We start from the raw sequence: 27,020 nt of genomic DNA on the forward strand, positions 1-27,020 counted from the left end.
TGTAGCTAAATACCATAAATAGCAAGTTCTTATATAAAACCATGCATGTGATCTAAATAAAATTAAAATACAAATATGATTAAATGATAAATCGACATTTATCATTTCACCGTATTTGTATTTTAATTTTATTTAGATCACATGCATAGTTTTATATAAGCATTTGCTATTTATGGTTTACACTCAGTAGGATTCAGGTATTTGGGAGATGGTATTCTCTGCCCTAAATCAATAATTGTTTTTTATTGTTAGCAGGAATTAATCTGTATATAAATTAATTTTGTGCGATATAATTTTGTTTGTAGCGCAGCACTATTTTAGACTAAAACATGTTATACTTATCTGCTCTGTGCAGTGGTATTGTACAGAGTGGTCCTGAACTTCCTCTTCTGGGGGTCCCCCGGCAGCGATCTTGGATCCTCCTCTTTTGAGCCGTGCTCCGCACTCCCAAGACTTACAGAGCGGGACTTAGGACCGCCCCCCCCCCCCCACTTCCTCTTCACTGCATTTGATTGACAGCAGCAAGAGCCAATGGCTCCTGCTGCTTCTCAAACGCTGTGTGAAGAGGAAGTAAGGGGAGAACAGATGCAGCCGTGCACAGAGCTGATCTCTTCTCCCCTCTCTTTCTTCATACAGGGGAAGGGGGGCACAGGGAAACCAAAAATGTTTTTACCTTAATGCAACCAATGCATTAAGGTAAAAAAACGTTTTTTGGTTTAGTAATACGTCAAGAGTTCCCTTCACTGGAACTAAGGGGCCAAGCCCAACTCCTGAAAAACAACCCCACACCATAATCCCCTCCACCAAATGATTTGGACCAGTGCACAAAGCAAGGTCCATAAAGACATGGATGAGCGAGTTTGGGGTGGAGGAACTTGACTGGCCTGCACAGAGTCCTGACCTCAACCCCATAGAACACCTTTGGGATAAATGAGAGCGGAGACTGTGAGCCAGGCCTTCTCGTCCAACATCAGTGCCTGGCCTCACAAATGAGCTTCTGGAAGAATGGTCAAACATTCCCATAGACACACTCCTAAACCTTGTGGACAGCCTTCCCAGCCGCCGGCCTCCCGCGATCTGGCTCCCGCTGTTTCGCATTCGGACCATAGCCGCACAGGACCCTTTTTTTGGTCCGCACCAGCATTGGATCACATGGGTGTTCACTCCTATGCGATCCAATTTCTGTCTGAACTGGCAGTTCGCACTGCGATATGCGAACTGATCTGGGGATATCGGTAACTCTGTATTGACACTCCCAGCAGTTTGCATATGGCAGTGTGAACTGCCTGCGAGTCCGGAGGGATGCGGGAACCCGCAGTGGATTCGCAGGATTTCCGCATCGCCCCAATGTGAATCGGCACCTACCGGTATTCAAAACTGTATACAGCTTTTCTCTGACTTGTTTGACTTTATCAGTACAGTGCATGTAAGACATGTCTTCTGTAAATGTAATGCTCTATACAGTCAATTTTGATATTTGTTTTTTTTTTGTTTTTTTGCAGCTGAAAATGTCAATGAAAAAGGTATAAAATACTACAACGATCTAATTAATGTGCTTTTAGAAAACAAGATTACTCCAGTAGTTACCTTGTATCACTGGGACTTGCCACAGGTATGTTATACACTGCTGATTTTGTATGTTTGCCCACTGACAAAGAAAGGATCAGTCTATAATTTTATTGGTCGTTTTATTTTAACAGTGAGAGACAGAATAACAACAAAAATATCTAGAAAAACGCATTTCAAGAAGTTATAAATTGATTTGCATTTTAATGAGTGAAATAAGTATTTCACCCCTTTGCAAATCATGACTTAATACTTGGTGGCAAAACTCTTGTTGGTAATCACAGAGGTCAGACATTTCTTGTAGTTCGCCACCAGGTTTGCACAAATCTCAGGAGGGATTTTTCCAATGGTGCCTCATCAGTGGTGTCAGTGGGAGGAATAGTGCTCCATCATTGGTGTCAGTGGGAGGAATGGTGCCTCATCATTGGTGTCAGTGGGAGGAATAGTGTTCCATCATTGGTGTCAGTGGGAGGAATGGTGCCTCATCATTGGTGTCAGTGGGAGGAATAATGCCCCATCATTGGTGTCAGTGGGAGGAATAGTGCTCCATCATTGGTGTCAGTGGGAGGAATAGTGCTCCATCATTGGTGTCAGTGGGAGGAATGGTGCCTCATCATTGGTGTCAGTGGGAGGAATAGTGCCCCATCATTGGTGTCAGTGGGAGGAATGGTGCCTCATCATTGGTGTCAGTGGGAGGAATAGTGTCCCATCATTGGTATCAGTGGGAGGAATAGTGCTCCATCATTGGTGTCAGTGGGAGGAATGGTGCCTCATCATTGGTATCTGTGGGAGGAATAGGGCCTCATCATTGGTGTCAGTGGGAGCAATAGTGCCTCATCAGTGTTGTCAGTGGGAGGATTGGTGACCACTATTGGTATCACTGGGAGAAATAGTGCCTCCTCATTGGTGTCAGTGAAAGGAATGGTGCCTCATCATTGGTATCTGTGGGAGGAATAGGGCCCCATCATTGGTGTCAGTGGGAGGAATAGTGCCCCATCATTGGTGTCAGTGAGAGGAATAGTGCTTATCATTGGTGTCAGCAGGAGCAATGGTGCCTCATCATTGGTGTTAGTGGGAGAAGTGGTGACTCATCATAGAGGTCTGTGGAAGCAGTGGTGCCTCATAACAGTAGAAACAACAGTGCCCAAAGGGCTGGATAGAAGCAAGCAAAGGGCCATATTTGTCCCACAGGCCACAGTTTGAAGATCACTGCCATAGAGTAAATGAGCATTTAGGCTTTGCATCATTTTTAGGTTTCCTGGAGTCAAAGGCTTTATATTTTCTGTTTGGTTCCAGCTTTGTCATGTTCAGCAGTACAGTAGTGGCAGACTTATTACAATATGCCACAGAAGCAGTCGCATGCTAAGCAGCCTCCTTTACTATCACCCAGTGGCGGCCGGTGCATAGGGGGCGCCAGGGCGCCGCCCCCCCTGAAAAAAGGAAGAAAAAAAAAAAGATAAAAAAAAAAAAAAGATTGCAAAACGAGCAATAAAGTTTGAAAAAAAAAAAAAATTGCGTTCGCCGCCGCCGCCGCCAGCCGATGTGGAGGGGGTGGGGGGGTGGGGTTACCACCCAGAAGAGGCGCCGATTGGCTGCCTTCTGGGGGGCGTAACCTGGGCGCAAGGCAGATTCCTTGGAAACCCCCACTTCGTGGATTCCTGGCTGTGATTGGTCCAGCCTCCAGCCTGGACCAATCACAGCATCCAGGACATCCAACGCTGACCCCGCTGACGTCACTCGCAGCAGTGGACCGGACCGCGGGCGATGGAGTCGGGTGGACACCGGACGGGAGTGACGGCGGCACCGGAGAGGAGACCAGACCACCGGAGGTCATCTGCTGGAAGAAGACATCACCACCGGTGAGTCCTCGTGGTCCTCCTGTCCTGTCAGTCCTCCATGACCATCCATCCAGCTTTTCCACCGCCATCCCCCTCTGCTCTGCCTCATCCCATGAGTCATGGGATGAGGCAGAGCAGAGGGGGATGGCGGTGGAAAGGCTGGATGGATGGTCATCATGGGCCATGACCATCCATCCATCCAGCCTTTCCACCGCCATCCCCCTCTGCTCTGCCTCATCCCATGACCATCCATCCATCCATCCAGCCTTTCCACCGCCGTCCCCCTCTGCTCTGCCTCATCCCATGACCATCCATCCATCCAGCCTTTCCACCGCCATCCCCCTCTGCTCTGCCTCATCCCATGACCATCCATCCATCCAGCCTTTCCCACCGCCATCCCCCTCTGCTCTGCCTCATCCCATGACCATCCATCCATCCAGCCTTTCCCACCGCCATCCCCCTCTGCTCTGCCTCATCCCATGACCATCCATCCATCCAGCCTTTCCACTGCCATCCCCCTCTGCTCTGCCTCATCCCATGACCATCCCTCCCACTGCCATCCCTCTCTGCCTCATGCCCTCATCCCTCCCACCGCCATCCCTTTGCCTGATCCCATCTCTCCCACCACCATTCCTCTGCCTGATCCCATCTCTCCCACCACCATCCCTCTGCCTGATCCCATCTCTCCCACCACCATCCCTCTGCCTGATCCCATCTCTCCCACCACCATCCCTCTGCCTGATCCCATCTCTCCCACTGCCATACCTCTGCAGGGGGCATGTACGCTGGTCACTGTATTGAAAGGGGGCATGCACGCTGGTCACTGCATTGAAAGGGGGCATGTATGCTGGTCACTACATTGAAAGGGGGCATGTATGCTGGTCACTACATTGAAAGGGGGCATGCACGCTGGTCACTGCATTGAAAGGGGGCATGTACGCTGGTCACTGCATTGAAAGGGGGCATGCACGCTGGTCACTACATTGAAAGGGGGCATGTATGCTGGTCACTACATTGAAAGGGGGCATGTATGCTGGTCACTACATTGAAAGGGGGCATGTACGCTGGTCACTACATTGAAAGGGGGCATGTACGCTGGTCACTACATTGAAAGGGGGCATGTATGCTGGTCACTACGTTGAAAGGGGGCATGTATGCTGGTCACTACATTGAAAGGGGGCCTGTATACTGGTCACTTCATTGAAAGGGGGCCTGTATACTGGTCACTACATTGAAAGGGGGCATGTACGCTGGTCACTACATTGAAAGGGGGCATGTACGCTGGCCACTACATTGAAAGGGGGCATGTACTGTGTGGTCTGTGCTAGGGGGTCTGTACTGTGGGGTTTGTACAAGGGGCCTGTACTGTGGGGTTTGTGCTAGGGAGTCTGTACTGTGGGGTTTGTACAAGGGGCCTGTACTGTGGGGTTTGTGCTAGGGGGTCTGTACTGTGGGGTTTGTGCCACTCTCAGTCAGTGTATCCCATAATAGGGCCCCTGCTCCCTATTATGGGATATACTAGTACTGATGGAGCCCTTAATATGTGATATATTGGGAGAATTGGTTCACGCAAGCAAAATACAGGGGACAAAATGGGTGGGGTCTATAAGGGGTGTGGCTTCTGAGAAATGGGAGGGGCCAAAATAGAAGGGCGGGGTCTTGCGCCCCCCCATCTTAAAACTTCACCAGCCGCCACTGCTATCACCTTGACTTTGCTTGGTCTTGCTGTATGATATGTGTTGTAGCCTCACAGACCAAGACTTGTCTCACATAGAAAATAATAAATGTGGTTGGAGCTTTCCCTTTTAAATAATCTAAAAACATGACAGACTTTAAGCCACAATGGCTAAACACAATGTGACTTTGCGCCATACTTCTTACTTTAAAAATCTGCCATTGGGATTATATAAATGACTTCCATAGTGAAGCTCTCCTTGAACTTGTGTTGTGTTCTTCCATCAATGCTGCATCTCTAACCATGTTATTTATCTGTGTGACATCTGCAGAACCTCCAGGAGAAATACAGCGGGTGGCAGAACATCAGTATGGTTGCCTACTTTAACGATTATGCCAACCTGTGCTTTGAGAAGTTTGGTGACCGAGTGAAATATTGGATCACATTCAGCAACCCCTGGGTGAGTTACAGTCAATGGCTGGCTCTAAAATGAAGCATAACTCTAATTTGGAAGTAGGGAAAGACATCACTGTGAAGAGTACTGAAAGTTATGTTGTAATTGGAATGTTCATGGCTGTTATGCTGACCTATTGGCTTCAGCACTTTAAAGAGGAAGTAAACCCTTTTACCTATAGGTAAGCCTATAATAAGGCTAACCTATAGGTACTGTAAATATCTCCTAAACATGCACCGTTTAGGAGATATTTACCTTACATGCAGCCAGTGACCTCACTGGCACATGCGCTCTGAAGGAACGGCCGCTGGTGCCCGTGCCGTGACCGTCGGCTCGCGCGCGCGCGCTGGAGTAACGTCACCGCAGCTCCGGCCAATCAGATGGCCGGATGCCGCGATCCAGGTAAGCGGGCGTCACAGCGGGGGCTCGTTCTAAGGTAAGTATTTCATAATGAGCTAGTATGCGGTGCATACTAGCTCATTATGTGTTTCTCTTTCAGGTTACAAAAAAAAATATATATATATATATATATATGGGTTTACAACCTCTTTAAGTCAGTGACTCAGAACAAATAGGTAGATGAGACAACTCAGAGGTTCTTCTTTGCATACTTGATCTAGATCAGTGATTTAGAATATTTAACCTCCCTGGCGGTCTGATTATGTCAGGATTTTTGTGCTAAAAGCGGTACATTGTTTTGCATGGAAATCTGTTGTTTTATATTTTAAAACTCACCTTCCCCTGCGATCCCCCGCCGTCCTCCCGCTGTGTGCTTGGCCAATGCCGACACCTGTCTTCCAGTTCCCTTCCCTGCAAGCGTTGCGACGCAGGGGGGGGGGGGGGTGGAACCGGTGGCAAATTCAAAAGTGTAAATACACCAAATGCGATGATACAAAGCTGTGATCCTAACAGATTACACTGTATCATACCATACCACCACAGGATTTCACCTGGTGACTTTTCCAGTTCTTTGTGCCTGGAAAATAGAGAACAACCATGGCGTCCAAAAAGCGTTCTTTTTGCGCAAGAGCGCTTTTAGACGAACTGGAAAACAGCGACAGCGAAACTGAGTTACTTGAAGAACTGAGCGATAGCGATTGGTGGGAAAATTCGTTATCAGATACGGAAAGTGAGGACAGCGACGATTCTGATGTCTCTTTCTGGCACATCGCTTGTGGAATTTGGGAAGTATATCAAATGATTCTTCAAAATTTCCAACGGAGCGATGTGCCAGAAAGAGACATCAGAATCGTCGCTGTCCTCACTTTCCGCACCTGATGACGAATTTTCCCAGGAATCGCTATCGCTCAGTTCTTCAAGTAACTCCGTTTCGCTGTCGCTGTTTTCCAGTTCGTCTAAAAGCGCTTTTGCGCAAAAAGAACGCTTTTTGGACGCCATGGTCATTCTCTATTTTCCAGGCACAAAGCACTGGAAAAGCACAGGCAGGGCACTGGAAAAGTCAGCAGGTGAAATCCTGTGGTGAAATGGGATGATACAGTGCAATCCGTTAGGATCACAACTTTGTATCATCTCATTTGGTGTATTTACACTTTTGAATACGCCGCCGGTTCCACCCCCCTGCGGCGCAACGCTCGCAGGGAAAGGAACCGGAAGGCAAGTGTTGGCATCTGCCGAGCACACAGCGGGGAGAGAGCGTGAGGATGGCGGGGGATCGCAGGGAAGGTGAGTGTGCTTCTGGGGTAATCCCGAGTGTGGCTCGGGGTTACCGCTTTTGGTACTGAAAACTAACCCCGAGCCACACCCGGGAATACCGCCAGGGGGTTAAGCCGAAAGGGTCAGCATGACACCAGGCAACTAGAATCTCTCCTCCAGGACTTCTCCAGAATCTCTTCCAGCCTCTGTAACTCGCTACCCCAGTATGTTAGGTTAGCTCCTACCCTGTCTGCCTTAAAGTAATCCTTGAAAACTCATGTTTTCAGGGAAGCCTACCCTAGCTCCCCCTACAACTGTACTTTGGCCACCTCTATCTGTTCATCCCCAGAGAGCTATTACCTTTTGTACCACTCCCCCCCCCCCCTTCTCTTAAGATTGTAAGCTCCATGAGCAGGGCCCTCCTTTTCCTTCTGTATTGAACTGTATTGTAATCGTACTGTCTCCCTTTATACTGTGCAAGCTGTTGGCGCTATATAAAACCTGTGTTATAATACTATTCTCTAGAAAGGCAAGTGAACTATGGCAACTGCAAAAAAACGGCTTTCATAAATATGTGCACCCCATTCCTCAAAGCTAATTAGTGCATGAAGTAATAAAGGAGGTTTTGGGGACTTTGCAGGTTCTACTTGGAATATTCAGATATATACACTATATATATATATATATATATATATATATATATATATATATATATATATATATATATACATATATATATATAGTGTATATATATATATATATACTGTATAATACACAGGTAATCATGCCATATATTGTTAAAATCACATGTGTAGTGTAATTTAAGCATTAATATAACAATCGAATAGGATCCAACCTACAATAGGTATTCTCCAATAGCATACATAATTAACATACAGCATAATGTAATTATACTGAACAAAATTATAAACGCAACACTTTTGTTTTTGCCCCCATTTTTCATGAGCTGCACTTAAAGATCTAAGACTTTTTCTATGTACACAAAAGGCCGATTTCTCTCAAATATTGTTCACAAATCTATCTAAATCTGTGTTAGTGAGCGCTTCTCCTTTGCCGAGATAATCCATCCACCTCACAGGTGTGGCATATCAAGATGCTGATTAGACAGCATGGTTATTGTACAGGTGTGCCTTAGGCTGGCCACAATAAAAGGCCACTCTAAAATGTGCAGTTTTACAGTATTGGGGGGCCTGAAAACCAGGCAGTATCTGGTGTGACCACCATTTGCCTCACGCAGTGCAATATATCTCCTTGGCATAGAGTTGATCAGGTTGGTGATTGTGGCCTGTGGAATGTTGGTCCACTCCTCTTCAATGGCTGTGCGAAGTTGCTGGATATTGGCAGGACCTGGAACACGCGGTCATATGACGATCCAGAGCATCCCAAACATGCTCAATGGGAGACATGTCCGGTGAGTATGCTGGCCATACAAGAACTGGGATGTTTTCAGCTTCCAGGAATTGTGTACAGATCCTTGCACCATGGGGCCACGCATTATCATACAGCAACATGAGGTGATGGTCGTGGATGAATGGCACAGCATTGGGCCTCAGGATCTCGTCACGGTATATCTGTGCATTCAAAATGCCATCAATAAAATGCACCTGTGCTCATTGTCCATAACATACGCCTGCCCATACCATAACCCCACCGCCACCATGGTCCACTCCATCCACAATGTACGCCTGCCCATACCATAACCCCACCGCCACCATGGGCCACTCCATCCACAACGTATGCCTGCCCATACCATAACCCCACCGCCACCATGGGCCACTCCATCCACAACATATGCCTGCCCATACCATAACCCCACTGCCACCATGGGCCACTCCATTCACAACGTACACCTGCCCATACCATAAACCCACTGCCACCATGGGCCACTCCATTCACAACGTACACCTGCCCATACCATAACCCCACCGCCACCATGGGACACTCCATCAACAAAGTACACCTGCCCATACCATAACCCCACCGCCACCATGGTCCACTCCATCCACAAAGTACACCTGCCCATACCATAACCCCACCGCCACCACGGTCCACTCCATCCACAATGTACGCCTGCCCATACCATAACCCCACCACCACCACGGTCCACTCCATCCACAATGTACGCCTGCCCATACCATAACCCCACCGCCACCATGGTCCACTCCATCCACAACGTTGACATCAGCAAACCGCTCACCCACACAACACCATACACGCTGTCTGCTATCTGCTCTGTACAGTGAAAACCAGGATTCATTCATAAAGAGAACGCCTCTCCAAAGTGCCAGACGCCATCAATTGTGAGCATGTACCCACTCGAGTCGGTTACGACAAACTGCAGTCATATGGAGACCCCGATGAGGACGACGAGCATGCAGATGAGCTTCCCTGAGACGGTTTCTGACAGTTTGTGCAAAAATTCTTTGGTTATGCAAACCGATTGTTGCAGCAGCTGTCGGGTGGCTGGTCTCAGACGATCTTGGAGGTGAAGATGCTGGATGATGTGGAGGTCCTGGGCTGGTGTGGTTACACGTGGTCTGCGGTTGTGAGGCCAATGGATGTACTGCCAAATTCTCTGAAACGCCTTTGGAGACGGCTTATGGTAGAGAAATGAACATTCAATTCACGGGCAACAGCTCTGGTGGACATTCCTGCAGTCAGCATGCCAATTGCACGCTCCCTCAAAACTTGTGACATCTGTGGCATTGTGCTGTGTGATAAAACTGCACATTTTAGAGTGGCCTTTTATTGTGGCCAGCCTAAGGCACACCTGTGCAATAATCATGCTGTCTAATCAGCATCTTGATATTCCCCACCTGTGAGGTGGATGGATTATCTCAGCAAAGGAGAAGCGCTCACTAACACAGATTTAGACAGATTTGTGAACAATATTTGAGAGAAATCTGCCTTTTGTGTACATAGAAAAAGTCTTAGATCTTTGAGTTCCACTCATGAAAAATGGGGGCAAAAACAAAAGTGTTGCGTTTATAATTTTGTTCAGTATATAATGTTGGCAAACTTGCTGTACACCTATATATCGTATCATCCTTGTTAGAAGAATGGGGGATACTTACTTACTCAAAGCATTTCAGCAGCATTATAACCAAATGTAATATAAATATTTAATTGCACAATTCATATAAACATTTATGCACAAATGCAATTCTTGCATCACCACTTACATATAGATACACTATATTACCAAAAGTATTGGGACGCCGGCCTTTACACATGAACTTTAATGGCATCCCAGTCTTAGTCCGTAGGGTTCAATATTGAGTTGACCCACCCTTTGCAGCTATAATAGCATTATTATAATTATCTGCATTTAGAAAAAAAATGACCACTTTTTTTTTTTCATAAACAGTCTGTGGCAGTTGAAGGCTATGAGACCGGAGAACATGCTCCGGGCCTAAAGCTAAGAGGGACTGGAGCATACAAGGCGGCACACCACCTTATCAAGGTTAGTAAATATTGCAGAAAGTGAAGCCTCATGGCTGATCACTGAAGGATATGTTATGACCCACAACTGATGTCAGATTTCCCACAAGCAAAATTATACAAAAAAAAAAAAAAAAATTCTTTCATTTTGGAAATTGAGTATTTCCAATATACTTACACTTATTATAATTATTGACAGTGGGGCTGCTAGACATTAGGAATGTTGCAGAGTATATTTTTCTCCATGTGTGTACTTTATAGTCCAAATGTAAAACCCAGGGGCACAAAAAAAAAAGGTCCCTTGCAGTGGGGCTGTGCCCACAGAGGAGAAACAGTTTTACTTACCTGATCCTCCTCTCCCCGGTTGATGGTCTGTCCCCCAGTGTCCTCACATCCAGAGTATGAACCCTGCTCTGGATGACTTCAGGACCCTATACCACTAGAACATAGGTCAGCAACCCGCGGCTCCGGAGCCGCATGCGGCTCTTTTGAACCTTTGCTGCGGCTCCGGGGCAGATGCTAGCGAGGGGAGGACTGTGGTGCTGTCCTGGCTGTGACGTCGCGTGGGGGGCGACGTTACCTTCCCGCCCGCTGTCAGAGAGGAGGGCAGCGGCGCGCATGCAGTCCGAAGAAGACGTCCGTCTAGACTCCCGTCAGCAGCAGCACGCCAGGCACCAGTGTGAGGTAAGTGAAGTGATGCCTCCGGGGGGGGGGGGGCACACACTGCTTTGAAGGGGGCATGCACGCACGCTGGTCTCTGCATTGAAAGGGTGCATGTATGCTGGTCACTACATTGAAAGGGGCATGTATGCTGGTCACTACATTGAAAGAGGCATCTATGCTGGTCACTACATTGAAAGGGGGCATGTATGCTGGTCTCTGCATTGAAAGGGGGCATTTATGCTGGTCACTACATTGAAAGGGGCATGTATGCTGGTCACAACATTGAAAGGGGCATGTATGCTGGTCACAACATTGAAAGGGGCATGTATGCTGGTCTCTGCATTGAAAGGGGCATGTACGCTGGTCTCTGCATTGAAAGGGGCATGTACGCTGGTCACTACATTGAAAGGGGCATGTATGCTGGTCACTGCACTGAAAGGGGCATGTATGCTGGTCACAACATTGAAAGGGGCATGTATGCTGGTCTCTGCATTGAAAGGGGCATGTACGCTGGTCTCTGCATTGAAAGGGGCATGTACGCTGGTCACTACATTGAAAGGGGCATGTATGCTGGTCACTGCACTGAAAGGGGCATGTACGCTGGTCTCTGCATTGAAAGGGGCATGTACGCTGGTCTCTGCATTGAAGGGGGCATGCATGCTGGTCACTGCATTGAAAGGGACATGTACGCTGGTCTCTGCATTGGGGTATGATCATTGGGCATAGCAAATTTTGCTATGGGGCCCTGTGATTTCTAATTACGTCCCTGTTTTCGACCCCCCGGTAGGTTTTTGTAAGTTTTGCGGCTCCCAGTTTTTTTTTTCCTTCGGAAACGGGTCCAAGTGGCTCTTTATGTCTAAAAGGTTGCAGACCCCTGCACTAGAACATGGGGGTTCTAATGCTGAGGGGACCAGCCTAGGTACAGGGAGGATCGTATAAGTAAATCTCCTTTTCTTGTTAGGGGCGTGGCCTGGTCAGAGTCCAGACTGAGGTTGCCACACACACCCCAGGGTCATGAATGTGCGGTCATAGGGAGAGTCTCTTCATTCCTTTTCTTGTTCCCCTATACAGTACATAAAGTAGCAAACAACCCTTGCAGTGCAGTCACAGTAAGTTATTTGCCTAGAGTTGAACTGTAAATAGAAACCAACCCCAGCGAGACTTTAAACAAGAATCAGAATATTCTACATGATGGTTTATTATACCTTAAGAATGAATATTAAATTTGTTGAACAGGTTGACTTTGTGGTTGGCTCTCTTTAAATCTGAACTCCAGGTATTGTATAGTTATATCGGTCCAGCTTGGCACAATATAAGTAAGTATACAGTGGCGGCTGGTGCTTCATGGGCCGGGGGGGGCGGCAGACAGACCACACCATACCCCCTGGACCACACTAGCTCCAGCCCGCACACCATACAAACCCCCACCCCTCCCCCGTCGCCGGCTCACTCACCCTGGACGGACGTGGAAGGCAAGCAGCGGCTTCCCTCGGCAGCGGCTTCTCCTTTCAGTCAATTGGGAAACGGGTCTCAGGACCCGCTTCTTGTTTGGCTGGGAGGAGAATGAGTGTGATAAATACAAATATTCATTCGCTATGGTCACACAACTGGGTGTGCTCACTGCGCCCTGAGCCCACCCTTTTTTGAAGCCTATTCGAGCCTCTGGCTCTAATCACGTGCCGTGCTTAAAAAAAAAACCCCATTGGAATCTATGCATCCGGCGCCCTGCATGTAGATTAGGGGGCCGGACGCATGGATGGGGGGGGGCAGCGCCCCTGTGCCCCCAATGGAAGGGCCGCCACTGTATGTATATCTCATACATGAGGGGCAGCTGGGGAAGCTGACAATCACTGTAGTAGTCCTTGTTACTACAGAGATGATCTGCAATCTTCCACGGTCTATACCAACCGGCTTTCATTTCCATAATGACCACAGGGGGTTCTTGTCTGGTACTGTCACCATTCAGAAAAAGTCTTGTAATACTTTCAATAAATGCAAGGCTTTTTCTGATTGGACGAGGAGGCGATTGTGACATCACTGTCTTGCCTCTCCACTTTATTCAAACAGAAAATGCCTTGCATTCATTAAAAAAAATACAAGGCGTTCTGTGAATGGTGGCAATGTCAAGCAAGTGACCCCCTGCGGTCAGTGTGTAGATGGAAGGCTGACGATCAGCACAGGACCCAGAAGATTGCGGCTATCACTATAGTAGAGTAGACTAGGCCCTCTTTACTAGGAATGCACCGAAATGAAATTCTTGGCCGAAGCCGAAGCGGAATAATAATGAAATGCTTGGCCGAAGGCCGAATACCGAATGCGGTGTTTCGCATTTTTTCCATTTATTTTGCCAATTTTTTCACCATAAAAATAACATAAAATAAGGGGCACGCTGATGGGCACATTTTATGTAAGGGGGCACTCTGATGGGCACATTTTATGTTAGGGGGCACGCTGATGGGCACATTTTATGTTAGGGGGCACGCTGATGGGCACATTTTATGTTAGGGGGCACTCTGATGGGCAAAACAAAACATTTAAATCAGCGTTGCTCTTAACATAAAATATGCCCATTAGCGTTGCCCTTAACATAAAATATGCCCATCAGAGTGCCCCTTAACATAAAATATGCTCATCAGCATGTCCCTTAGCATAAAATAAGGGGCACGCTGATGGCCACATTTTATGTCAAGGGAGCACTCTGTTGGGCACATTTTTTTTCTTTTTTTTTTTAAGGGGCACTTTATAGGGCACTCTAATGAGCATGGCAACATATGGCAAAATATGCCAGTCTGCACACTAATGCTTGTGCAGCTACCGTATTCTCCCCCAAATGTGCTCCACATACCTGAACTGCAGCCAGGTCGGAGCCAAAAGCCGCGAACAGGGGGGCGGGGCGTGCGCATAGTGTCACGCTCGCTGGACCGAGTGTGAAGGAGCCGCAGTCAGGAGCAGGGGGCGGGACGCGCGCGTGACGTCACACCCCCTACTCGCGGCCGGACAGGACACCGGCGGCGTGTGAGCAGGGAGCCGCAGTGAGGAAGGGGACTGAAGGACTCCTAGGTAGCGGGCTCGCGGTCCGGGCGGAAGCATCGCGCGGGCCGCCATTTAGTGACCGCCGCTGACATTGTTCGGCACAAATTTATTCGGCCTTTTTACTTATTCGGCCGAACACCGAAAGTGCTATTTTTTCTATTTTCAGCCGAATAATGTTCGGTGGCCGAACATTCGGTGCATCCCTACTCTTTACGTCTAGTGGAAAAGAGATTTCGTCCCCAAATATAATGGTTTCTTCACCGTAAGAGCTGTGAAAATGTGGAATAGACTCCCTCCAGAGGTGGTTCTGGCCAGCTCAGTAGATTGCTTTAAAAAAGGCCTGGATTATTTCCTAGGTGTACATAATATAAATGGGTACTAATATTTATAGGTAAAGTTGATCCAGGGAATATCAGATTGCCTCTCGGGGCATCAGGAAATAATTTTTTCCCCTTCTGTAGCAAATTGGATCATGCTTTCCTTTGGTTTTTCACCTTCCTCTGGATCAACTGTGGGTATAGGATTGTGTCTATGGGATTGTATGGTAGGGTTTTCTTTACTGTTTTTTTTTTTGGTTGACCCAGATGGACTTGTGTCTTTTTGTCAACCTGAATATGTAACAAGGACTACTACAGTGTTTGTCAGCTTCCCCAGCGGCCCCTCAGGTATGAGATATACACAACATTGTGCCAAGCTGGACCAATAGAACTATACAATACCCATCATACCTGGGGGTCAGATTTACATACAAGTATACACCTCAATCCACTAACCAGTTTTTACACAGAAGCCAATAACACACCTGTGACGTGATGTTCTATATGTTGCAGGCACATGCCAGGACGTGGCACAGCTATAACAAATACTGGCGCGGCAAGCAGAAAGGTATGACTTTAGTGCCTTCAATATATGTTCACATATACACAAAGATTGCCATGGTAAAATGGTTACAGGTCTCAACTTACATACTAAAAAATGATTTCACTAATGTAAATTTCTGATTGAAAACCAAAATGTAAGTTACATAATCAGCCATCTTGACGTGGCTACACATTTCTTGATTTTAAAGTGGGACTAAACCCTCCTACTGTTTTCAGCCAAGGAAGCTGCCATCTTGGCCTCAATTTGATCTTCAACTTCCATGGTGCTGCACATGTGATCAGTTATGACACCAGCCATTGGATGGTTTGACAGTTTGGTTGAGAGCGCAACCAATGTGACAGTTACATTCTTCTATGCAGGATGTGGAAACCTTACAAGCGGACCTGAACAGAATAATGGGGTGGGCAACTACATGGCAGATGAGGTTTAATAATAAACAAGCAAAAAGTTGGGGGAGCAATGTTGAAAAATGTAAGGTAATGCACTTGGGTGTCGGAAATATGAACGCAAGTTATTCGCTAGGCGGTGAACCTCTGGGTGAATCTATGATGGGAAAGGACCTGGGGGATCCTAGTGGACAACAGGCTTGGCAGTGGCATGCAATGCCAAGACGCTGCAAGCAAAGCCAACAGAATACTGGCATGCATAAAAAAGGGGATTCACTCCAGAAATAAAGAGATTATTCTCCCTCTCTACAAGACTCTGGTCCAGACACATCTGGAGTATGTTGTCCAGTTCTGGACACCGGTCCTCAGAAAGGATGTGCTGGAACTGGAAAAAGTGCAGGGAAGGGGAACAAAGATAATTAGGGGAATGGAGGACATCAGCTATGAGAAAAGACTGCAAGCATTGAACTTATTCTCTCTGGAGAAGAGACGCTTGAGAGGGGATATGATATCAATATACAAATACCGTACTGGTGACCTTAGCATAGGGAACAAACTTTTCAGAGAAAGGAAATTCAATAAGACACGGGGCCACTCACTAAAACTAGAAGAAAAATGTTTTAACCTTAAACTACGTAAGGGGTTCTTTACTGTCAGAGCGGTAAGGATGTGGAATGCTCTTCTACAGGAAGTGGTATCAGCAGGGAGCATCGATAGTTTCAAAAAACTTTTAGATGGGCACCTTAAAGACCACAACATACAGGGGTATACAATGTACTGTTAACAGCAAACACACACACTGAATCTGTCTAAATCTGTGTTAGTGAGCACTTCTCCTTTGCCGAGATAATCCATCCACCTCACAGGAGTGGCATATCAAGATGCTGATTAGACAGCATGATTATTGCACAGGTGTGCCTTAGGCTGGCCACAATAAAAGGCCACTCTAAAATGTGCAGTTTTATCACACAGCACAATGCCACAGATGTCGCAACTTTTGAGGGAGCGTGCAATTGACATGCTGACTGCAGTAATGTGCACCAGAGCTGTTGCCCGTGAATGAAATGTTCATTTCTCTACCATAAGCTGTCTCAGAGAATTTGGCAGTACATCCAACCGGCTTCACAACTGCAGACCACGTGTAACCACACCAGCCCCGGACCTCCACATCCAGTATCTTCACCTCCAAGATCGTCTGAGACCAGGCATCCGGACAGCTGCTGCAACAATTGGTTTGCATAATGAAAGAATTTCTGCACAAACTGTCAGAAACTGTCTCAAGGAAGCTCATCTGCATGCTCGTTATCCTCATCTGGGTCTCCACCTGTCTGCAGTTTGTCATCGTAACTGAAATGAGTGGGCAAATGCTCACATTCAATGGTGCCTGCCACTTTGTAAAGGTGTTCTCTTCACGGATGAATCCCGGTTTTCTTAGATCTTTGAGTTCAGCTCATGAAAAATGGTGGCAGAAAATAGTGTTGCATTTATAATTTTGTTCAGTATAGTAATGAATTTTATTGAAATCCATTAAACATAGTTTTGTTTACTTGTTTTCTAACTAATTCCAACTTTTAGGAACAATTAGAATTTGGATTGGTCGAAAAACGATTGACCGATCTGAATTCAGTGTGAAGAAATAGCTGGTTGTTAAGCAGCGGCCCGAGAAGCTTAGTTATTTATATACAGTGCTTTGCGAAAGTATTCGGCCCCCTTGAACTTTTCGACCTTTTGCCACATTTCAGGCTTCAAAAATAAAGATATAAAACTGTAATTTTTTGTGAAGAATCAACAACAAGTGGGACACAATCATGAAGTGGAACGAAATTTATTGGATATTTCAAACTTTTTTAACAAATAAAAAACTGAAAATTGGGCATGCAAAATTATTCAGCCCCCCTTAAGTTAATACTTTGTAGCGCCACCTTTTGCTGCGATTACAGCTGTAAGTCGCTTGGGGTATGTCTCTATCAGTTTTGCACATTGAGAGACTGAAATTTTTGCCCATTCCTCCTTGCAAAATAGCTTGAGCTCAGTGAGGTTGGATGGAGAGCGTTTGTGAACAGCAGTTTTCAGTTCTTTCCACAGATTCTCGATTGGATTCAGGTCTGGACTTTGACTTGGCCATTCTAACACCTGGATATGTTTATTTGTGAACCATTCCATTGTAGATTTTGCTTTATGTTTTAGATCATTGTCTTGTTGGAAGACAAATCTCCGTCCCAGTCTCAGGTCTTTTGCAGACTCCATCAGGTTTTCTTCCAGAATGGTCCTGTATTTGGCTCCATCAATCTACCCATCAATTTTAACCATCTTTCCTGTCCCTGCTGAAGAAAAGCAGGCCCAAACCATGATGCTGCCACCACCACGTTTGACAGTGGGGATGGTGTGTTCAGGGTGATGAGCTGTGTTGCTTTTACGCCAAACATAACGTTTTGCATTGTTGCCAAAAAGTTTGATTTTGGTTTCATCTGACCAGAGCACCTTCTTCCACGTTTGGTGTGTCTCCCTGGTGGCTTGTGGCAAACTTTAAACAACATTTTTATGGATATCTTTAAGAAATGGCTTTCTTCTTGCCACTCTTCCATAAAGGCCAGATTTGTGCAGTATACGACTGATTGTTGTCCTATGGACAGAGTCTCCCACCTTAGCTGTAGATCTCTGCAGTTCATCCAGAGTGATCATGGGCCTCTTGGCTGCATCTCTGATCAGTCTTCTCCTTGTATGAACTGAAAGTTTAGAGGGACGGCCAGGTCTTCGTAGATTTGCAGTGGTCTGATACTACTTCCATTTCAATATTATCACTTGCACAGTGCTCCTTGGGATGTTTAAAGCTTGGGAAATCTTTTTGTATCCAAATCCAGCTTTAAACTTCTCCACAACAGTATCTCGGACCTGCCTGGTGTGTTCCTCGTTCTTCACGATGCTCTCTGCGCTTTAAACGGATCTCTGAAACTATCAAAGTGCAGGTGCATTTATACGGAGACTTGATCACACACAGGTGGATTCTATTTATCATCATTAGTCATTTAGGTCAACATTGGATCATTCAGAGATCCTCACTGAACTTCTGGAGAGAGTTTGCTGCACTGAAAGTAAAGGGGCTGAATAATTTTGCACAGCCAATTCTTCAGTTTTTTATTTGTGAACAAAGTTTGAAATATCCAATAAATTTCGTTCCACTTCATGATTGTGTCCCACTTGTTGATTCTTCATACAAATATTACAGTTTTATATCTTTATGTTTGAAGCCTGAAATGTGGCAAAAGGTCGCAAAGTTCAAGGGGGCCGATTACTTTTGCAAGGCACTATATATATATATATATATATATATATATATATATATATATATACAGAGAGAGAGAGATATTAATAAAATATTAAACGAGATTAATTTGTGTATTAGTTAAAGCAAACACATGATTTAAAAAAAAATTCCAGGTATGGCTTTAATATACAAAATTACATTAGTCCAGCTTGGATCAATGTAATTATACTGTATATATGGCATACTTGGCCAATGCCCCTGGAATTTGGAAATCACTGAAGTAGACACCGCTACTACACTGCTACTATACAGTGATCTCCACTAGCTTCAGGGTCCCGTGCAAGTAGCTGTACTTAGCCATTTAGCACTGGCTTCATTCAGGGAATGCTCTGCTTTTTCTGAATAAATGCAAAGCATTCCCTGATTGGAAGAGGCAGCAGAGAGAGGGGGTTGTCACATCACAATCTCAATCTTCAAGCAGAGAACACTTGGCATTCATTCAGAAAATTCTGAGCATTCTCTGAATGGCGACTTTGCTGAGCAGTTGACCTCCTGTGTTCCCAATGCATCAGGTTGGCCACTGAGCACAGGACCTAAAAGCTAATGGAAATCACTGTAGTAGTGATTTCTTCAGTGATTTCCAGCTTTCAGGGGTATTGGCCAGGTATGGTATATACATAGTTACACTGCTCTAAGCTGAAACATGTAACTATGTAAAAATATACCATCCCTGGAATTCTCCTTAATTTTAAGGCCGCTTTCACATGGGCGTTCAGATCAGTTCTATTCATTCCTATGAACAGGTGAGTGTAAACAGACTTGGGTCCGTTTACAACTGCCTACCTCCGGGTCCGATCAGGCCAAAAAAAAACAGGAGAGGACTTCACCCACTTGTATTCAGGTGGAGCGGATCGGAGGTAGCCACGTAACAAATGGACATATATAAATGAACAATTAGCGCAGTACTAATCTAGTGTGACTATACCAGGGATCCTCAAACTACGGCCCTCCCAGCTGTTGAGGAACTACACGTCCCATGAGGCAATGTAAAACTCTGATATTTAGAGATATGACTAGGCATAATGGGAATTGTAGTTCCTGAACAACTGAAGGGTCATAGTTTAAAGACCCCTGGACTATACCAATGTGATACAAAATACAATCCTTGAATGCCACTAAACATTAACAGTACTTCCTTACCACACTATACATACTCAGAATAAAAGAACATAGGAGCCGATCCATGCTGTAGGTGAAGGTTGTATTTGTACGAGTTCTTGACAAGTTCCTGTATTCATTGTGAAGCGCTTACCATAGCACTGGGGGTGCGCTTGGAATTCTCATGTTACCTTGCCTGTGAATGTTGGCTAAAGAAGAGGAGTGTTTAAGTGGAGGAAATACTGCCCTGGATGGAATAACATGTCAGTTTGACGATTATATTTAGACAAAAAGAAGTTAGAGGAATCAATTTGTTGTCTCTATTATATTGGGGTCCATAGTGGGAGTCAGGCGCTGCTGGAGGAGAATACAGAAGTATGGAGGAAAAGACGCCCCTTTGGTATTCATGATTTAAGCTTGTATGTCCTTGATATTATATTTGGAGGTGAGCAGATGTATTGCACTGGTAGGCTAGAAACACAGCACAACATTTTGGGAAGTTTACGGAAATCTTCACAAACACTATATTGTCAAAAGTATTGGAATGCCTGCCTTTATATGCACATGAACTTTAATGGCATCCCAGTCTTTAGTCTGTAGGGTTCAATATTGAGTTGAGGGGAATGTTTGACCATTCTTCCATAAGCACATTTGTGAGGTCAGTTACTGACGTGAACGAGAAGGCCTCGCAGTCTCCACTCAAATTCATCCCAAAGGTGTTCTGTCGGGTTCAGGTCAAGGCCAAGTTATGCAGGCCAGTCAAGTTAGTCCACCCCAAACTCGCTCATCCATGTCTTTATGGACATTGCTTTGTGCAATGGTGTGCAGTCATGTTGGAACAGGAAGGGGCCAACACCAAACTGTTCCGAAAAAGTTGGGAGCGTGAAATTGTCCAAAATGTCTGGTATGCCGACGCCTTTAGAGTTCCCTTCACTGGAACTAAGGGGCCAGGCCGAACCCCTGAAAAACAACCCACACCATAATCCCCTCTCCATGAAATGATATGGACCAGTGCACAAAGCAAGGACCATAAAGACATGGTTGAGTGAGTTTGGGGTGGAGGAATTTGACTGGCCAACACAGAGTCCTGACCTCCACCCGACAGAACACCTTTGGGAAGAATTAGAGAGTGCTGAGACTGCGAGCCAGGCCTTTTCATGCAACATCCATGCCTGACCTCACAAATGCGCTTCTGGAAGAATGGTCAAACATTCCCATAGACACACTCCTAAACCTTGTGGACAGCCTTCCCAGAAGAGTTGAAGCTGTTAAAGCTGCAAAGGGTGGACTAATGCCCCATACACACGTGCAGATTATCTGCAGACTTTTGTCTGCAGACTTACCTTTTCTATGTAGTGCAAGGGCCTGCCGGATTGCATACAAATTGAAAGTGTTTAGGTTTGACCTCATATTATATGGTTTTGGTAAGTCTGCAGACAAAAGTCTGCAGATAATCTGCACGTGTGTATGGGGCATAACTCAATATTGAACCCTATGGACTTAAAGTTCATGTGCGTGAAAAGGCAGATGTCCCAATACTTTTGACAATTTAGTGTACATAGTTACACTGGTCTAAGTTTGAACATGTAACTACAGTATGTAAAAATATACCATCCCTGTAATTATTCATTTAATATTAGGACCACTTTCACGCAGGCATTCTGATCAGTTCCGTCTGTCAGTGTTAAAGGCACACCTGATCAAAAGGTCCATTCATCCCTATGGACAGGTGGGTGTAAACGGACTCGTGTCCATTTTCACTTGCTTACCTCTGGGTCTGATCAGGCCAAAAAAAAAAAAAAAAAACGGAGAGAACTCCGTCCTCTTCTGCTTAAACAGAGCAGGATTGGAGGTGGTTGGGTGGAAAAGGACAGCCGAGTCTGTTTACTCCCGGCCACCCATAGGTGCGGAGTGGGTGCTGTCTGGGTCCACTCTGCAGAAACCGATGTGTCATTCACCTGCTCTGCTTTGATCAGCTTTACAGATCCCCTGCTGATCGCATCATAATCCGCCCCGTGTGAAAGGGGCCTAAATTGAATATTTAAAAAAAAAAAATATTCTCAGAATTGTGAAACTTTTCAAGTCATCTTACGGGACTTTACTGATACAAATGTACTTTCTTCCAACCCTTTATTGTTGAGGAGTACGTGTGTGTGAATTTCTTTATCCTCTTTAGGAATGGTTGGAATCTCCCTGACTACAGAATGGGGTGAACCTGTGGACATCTCCAGTCAGAAGGATATTGAAGCTGCAGAGAGATTTGTTCAGTTTAATTTTGGATGGTTTGCTAATCCTCTTTTCAATGGAGACTACCCACAGATCATGAAAGAATATATAGGTAAGGGCGTCCTGCTTAAAATGGACCAGAGGTCAAAACCTAAAGATTTTCTATGTTATAGGGCAGCCTTTTTCAACCAGTGTGCCCAGGCACCCTGGGGTGCCTTGAGGTTTCTTCAGGGGTGCCTTGGAAAAATTCCTAAAAATGCATCAAAAATTGTATACAAGCCAGCAGGTGGATCAGGCCTTCCTTTTAGTTACACAAAGCCTTTCTAGACACTGGCATCCTAACAACTAATGACAACAGTGAATAAAGGAGGATGTCTGTTCACTCTACAGCATCCGTGATTGTCCCTCCTGTGCCCCTCTCCCTCAGCACTGGGTGACATTAGCTAACAGATGGAGAGAAATTGAGGGAGAAGAGAAACATTGGAATACTAGTCAGTACCGGTGTGCAAAAGAGTATTTGCTTTGGAAGAATAAATCACCTCTAATGTTGGGTGTCCTACGTGTGGATGTTGCTGCATTATGTAAAACTATTAGAATAGTTTCATTTTTTACATTTTAGAATGGGGTGCCTCAAGACTGTCCATAATTTTAAAGGGTGCCTTTAGATTGTCTATAATTTTAAAGGGTGCCTTGACTGAAAAAAGGTTGAGAAACACTGTTATAGGGAGCACCTAGAAATCTTTGCTGGGTCTAAACATTACAACCGTGGCGAAAAGTTTTGAGAATTACACAAATATTAATTTTCACAGTCTGCTGCTTCAGTGTTTTAAGACCTTTTTGTCAGATGTTACTATGGGATACTGAAGTATAATTACAAGCATTTCATACGTGTAAAAGGCTTTTATTGACAAGGACATTAATTTGATACAAAGACTCCTTGTTTGCAGTGTTGAGCCTTTTTTTCCAAGACCTCTGCAATTCCCCCTGGCATGCTGTCGAACAACTTCTGGGCCACATCCTGACTGATGGCAGCCCATTATTACATAATCAATGCTTGGAGTTTGTCAGAATTTGTGGGTTTTTTTTTTTAATTCACCCACCTCTTGAGGATTGGCCACAAGCTCTCAATGGGATTAAGATCTGGGGAGTTCCCTGGCCATGGACTCACAATTTTGATGATTTGTTCCCCAAGCCACTTCATTATTACACTTGCCCTATGACAAGGTGCTCTATAATGCCGGAAAAGACATTGTTCATCCCCTCTTGGATAGTTGAGAGAAGTTGCTCTCCGCGGATGTTTTTGTACCATTCTTTAACCACTTAAGCCCCGGAAGATTTTACCCCCTTCCTGACCAGGCCCTGTTTTGCGATTCGGCACTGCGTGACTTTAACGGACAATTGCGCGGCCGTGTGAGGCTGTACCCAAATGAAATTGACGTCCTTTTTTTCCCACAAACAGAGCTTTCTTTTGGTGGTATTTGATCACCTGTGTGATTTTTACTTTTTGCGCTATAAACAAAGAAAAAGCGTAAATTTTGAAAAAACAACAATATTTTTCACATTTTTTTAATATGAAAACATACATATGTTTGGTAAAAAAAAAATCGCAATGAGTGTATTTTGATTGGTTTGCACAAAAGTTATTGCATTTACTAACTAAGGGAAAGATTTTTGTCATTTTTATTGTTTTCTTTTTTAACGAATAATGGCGGCGATCTGCGATTTTTTTTGTGGGACTGCGACATTGCGGCGGACAGATCGGACCCCTGACTGACATTTTTGGGGGGACCAGTGACATTACTACAGTAATCAGTGCTATACATATGCACTGTTACTGTAAAAATGACACTGGCAGGGAAGGGGTTAACTTTATTAGTGACCAAGGGGTTAAGTGTGTCCCTAGGGGCGTGCTTCTAACTGTAAAGGGGCATGGCTAGTGATGTAACCACAGAGATATATGATCCTACATAGCAGGATTGTATGATCTCTGCAGTTAGATCCGGGAGAATGACAGGCGGCTTTGTTTACATCAGCCGTCTGCCTTTCTTCCTCTCCACCAGGTGATCGCAAGTGACCGGCAGACATCGGACCCGCCAGTCACTTGCACTGGAATGTCCGTGAACGAGCGGGGGCGCGCCTCTGGCGGCGCTCGCTCGCCCCCTAGAGGTTTACAGGCTAGCGACGTAGTCCTACGTCACTTTGCCTGTATGGGGCTGACCGCCGCAGTAGATAGTCGTGCGGCGGTCGGCAAGCGGTTATTCATGGTGGTGTTCTTAGGCAAAATTGTGAGTGAGCCCACTCCATTGGCTGGAAAGCAACCCCACACATGAATGGTCTCAGGATGCTTTACTGTTGGCATGAGACAGGACTAATGGTAGCGCTCACCTTTTCTTCTCCGGACAAGGTTTTTTCCGGATGCCACAATCAGAAAGGGGATTCATCAGAGAAAATAATTTTACCCCAGTCGTCAGCAGTCCAATCCCTGTACCCGTTGCAGAATATCAGTCCGTCCCTGATTATTTTCCTGGAGAGAAGTGGCCTCTTTATTGCCCTTCTTGACACCAGGCCATCCTCCAAAAGTCTTCTCCTCACTGTGTGTGCAGATGCACTCACAACTGCCTGCTGCCATTCCTGAGCAAGCTCTGCGCTGGTGGTGCCCCGATCCCACAGCTGAATTAACTGTAGGAGATGGGCCTGGCGCTTGCTGGACTTTCTTGGGCACCCTAAAGCCTTCTTCACAAATGCAGTGAAAATGTTTTTATGGGATTAAAATTCATTTTCATGGCAAAGAGGGACTTTGCAAATAATTGCAATTCATCTGATCACTCTTCTTCATAACATTCTGGAGTATATGCAAATTCCATCATAAAAACCGAGGCAGCAGACTGTGAAAATAATATTTGTGTCATTCTCCATACTTTTGGTCACGGCTGTACTATAAAAAATGTTGGTCTTGAATTCCTCCTGAAAAATAACATTGTATTCCCTGGTATGTGATAGTGCATAAGCATCCTGGGGTATTCACTGTTTTCCTTGCTGGAGACTCTGACATGAGAAAGCAAAACCCTGCCGCTAAGAAAATGGCTGCCTCCACAAAGAGGGCAGAACAAGGCATTGGATCAGTAATTGGAGAAAAAATCAGATGCAGAGAGAGAGAAGATTCTAAAGTTTTAAAATGTTTGGCATACAATAATGTTGAACTGCTATAAACTTTCAGCATTTCCAAATTAATATGTCAGGTCAATCTGCATTAAGCATTTCCACTCAACCAGAATAATTTGCTACTGCAACCCAAAATAGCTATAAAAAGAGAAATGGCACTTTTGGCAATTGCTGGTACATTAGCATTCTGTGAAGCTGATCTTAGAACTATGCAGTGTTTTATTACTCAATGAGTTAAAGGCATTGTAATATAAAATGCTGTACTAATATTGCTACAGATGATAAATTAGTTCAAGGATAAATTACCACAGGAAGGTTGATTTACAGACTGTTTCATTGCAAGGGAATAAGTACAGTGCAAGGGATTTTTCCATTCGCTTAGTAAAAGTGGTGACGATGCACTTAGCAAAGAATACCCAATCACATGAAATGACGGTATGTTTGCTTGCACAAGATTGGGTTATGGACATCAGCAAAGCCTCACCTCATTTACTCAAGCATACGCAGCTTAGCATGCATTCCTGGTGCACTTTGGTTGTGCTGGAATGACTGTCTCCAGTGTACATGTGCGGGATGACGTCATCCTCCACCGGCCAATCAAGAGGCTGAAAACCCTAGCACCCGGGGTGAAGGTGACAGCAGCTGGTGAGGTATGTAACCACCGCATCGCTGGAAGGTGGAGGTGAGTATAATGGGGAGTTAGGGGACAAGAGGCACTAATAATCTTACTTATTTTTATCATACAGGATTTATATAGCGACAACAGTTTACGCAGCGCTTTACAACATAAGGACAAAGAGTATGATTACAATACAATTTATTACAGTAAGAATCAGAAGGCCCTGCTCGTTAGAGCTTACAATCTATGAGGTCAAGAAACACAAAAGGTAATAACGGTGGGGGATGAACTGATGGAGAAAATAGATGTACAGTTGTTAGGTGGAGGTAGGATAGGCTTCTCTGAAGAGAGGGGTTGTCAGGGATCTTCTAAAAGTGGACAGAGTAGGACATATTGGGGTAGGGCGTTCGAAAGAATGGTATAGGCTCAGGAGGAGTCCTGGAGGAAAATCTGGGAGGAGGTGATGGGGGAGCTAGAGAGCAGGAAGTCTTGGGAGGAATGAAAAGAATGATTAGGATGGTATTTTGAGACTAGGTTCGTGATATAGCTGGTGGCAGAGTTGTGGATGGCTTTTTAAATTGCTGTTAGTATTTTGAATCTAATTTGTTGGCTGAGTGGAAGTCAGTGAAGGGATTGGCAGAAAGGGGTCGCAGGCGCTGAGCAGTTGGTAAGGTGGATGAGTTTGGCAGCAGCATTCATGATGGACTAAAGGGGGCCCATGTAAAGGTAATCCTGTGAGGAGGGAGTTGCAGTCGTCAAGGCGAAAGATAACCAGGGAGTGGACTAGGAGCTTTGTGGTGTAATTGGTTAGGAAGGGGCGTATTTGAGAGATGTTACTTATCTAACCAGGAGCAGTCCTTCCTTCTGTCCTGCACTGCCAGCTGTGCCAGCTCCTCTCAGCCCATGCCGCTGTTGGTTACGAAGGGGCCAGAAATCTAACTGTACCATTTGGAGCCATCAACCTGCCTGGTTGTATTC

The 27,020-nt window shown here is 45.4% G+C and overlaps 1 protein-coding gene across 3 annotated transcripts in view; it reads left to right on the forward strand.

The window, feature by feature from the left end:
• LCTL (lactase like) overlaps positions 1-27,020 on the forward strand; it is a 79,151-nt gene that overhangs the window by 19,109 nt on the left and 33,022 nt on the right. For all 3 annotated transcript variants that reach the window (XM_082253014.1, XM_082253016.1, XM_082253015.1), the window contains exons 4-8: positions 1,503-1,612; positions 5,411-5,539; positions 10,575-10,670; positions 15,175-15,229; positions 22,212-22,373. In XM_082253014.1, the coding sequence (XP_082109140.1) occupies positions 1,503-1,612; positions 5,411-5,539; positions 10,575-10,670; positions 15,175-15,229; positions 22,212-22,373 (552 nt within the window). The remainder of the gene's footprint in view (positions 1-1,502; positions 1,613-5,410; positions 5,540-10,574; positions 10,671-15,174; positions 15,230-22,211; positions 22,374-27,020) is intronic.

The sequence above is a fragment of the Pelophylax lessonae genome (assembly GCF_965119305.1).
Source record: "Pelophylax lessonae genome assembly, chromosome: 4".
NCBI classification, from domain to species: domain Eukaryota; kingdom Metazoa; phylum Chordata; class Amphibia; order Anura; family Ranidae; genus Pelophylax; species Pelophylax lessonae.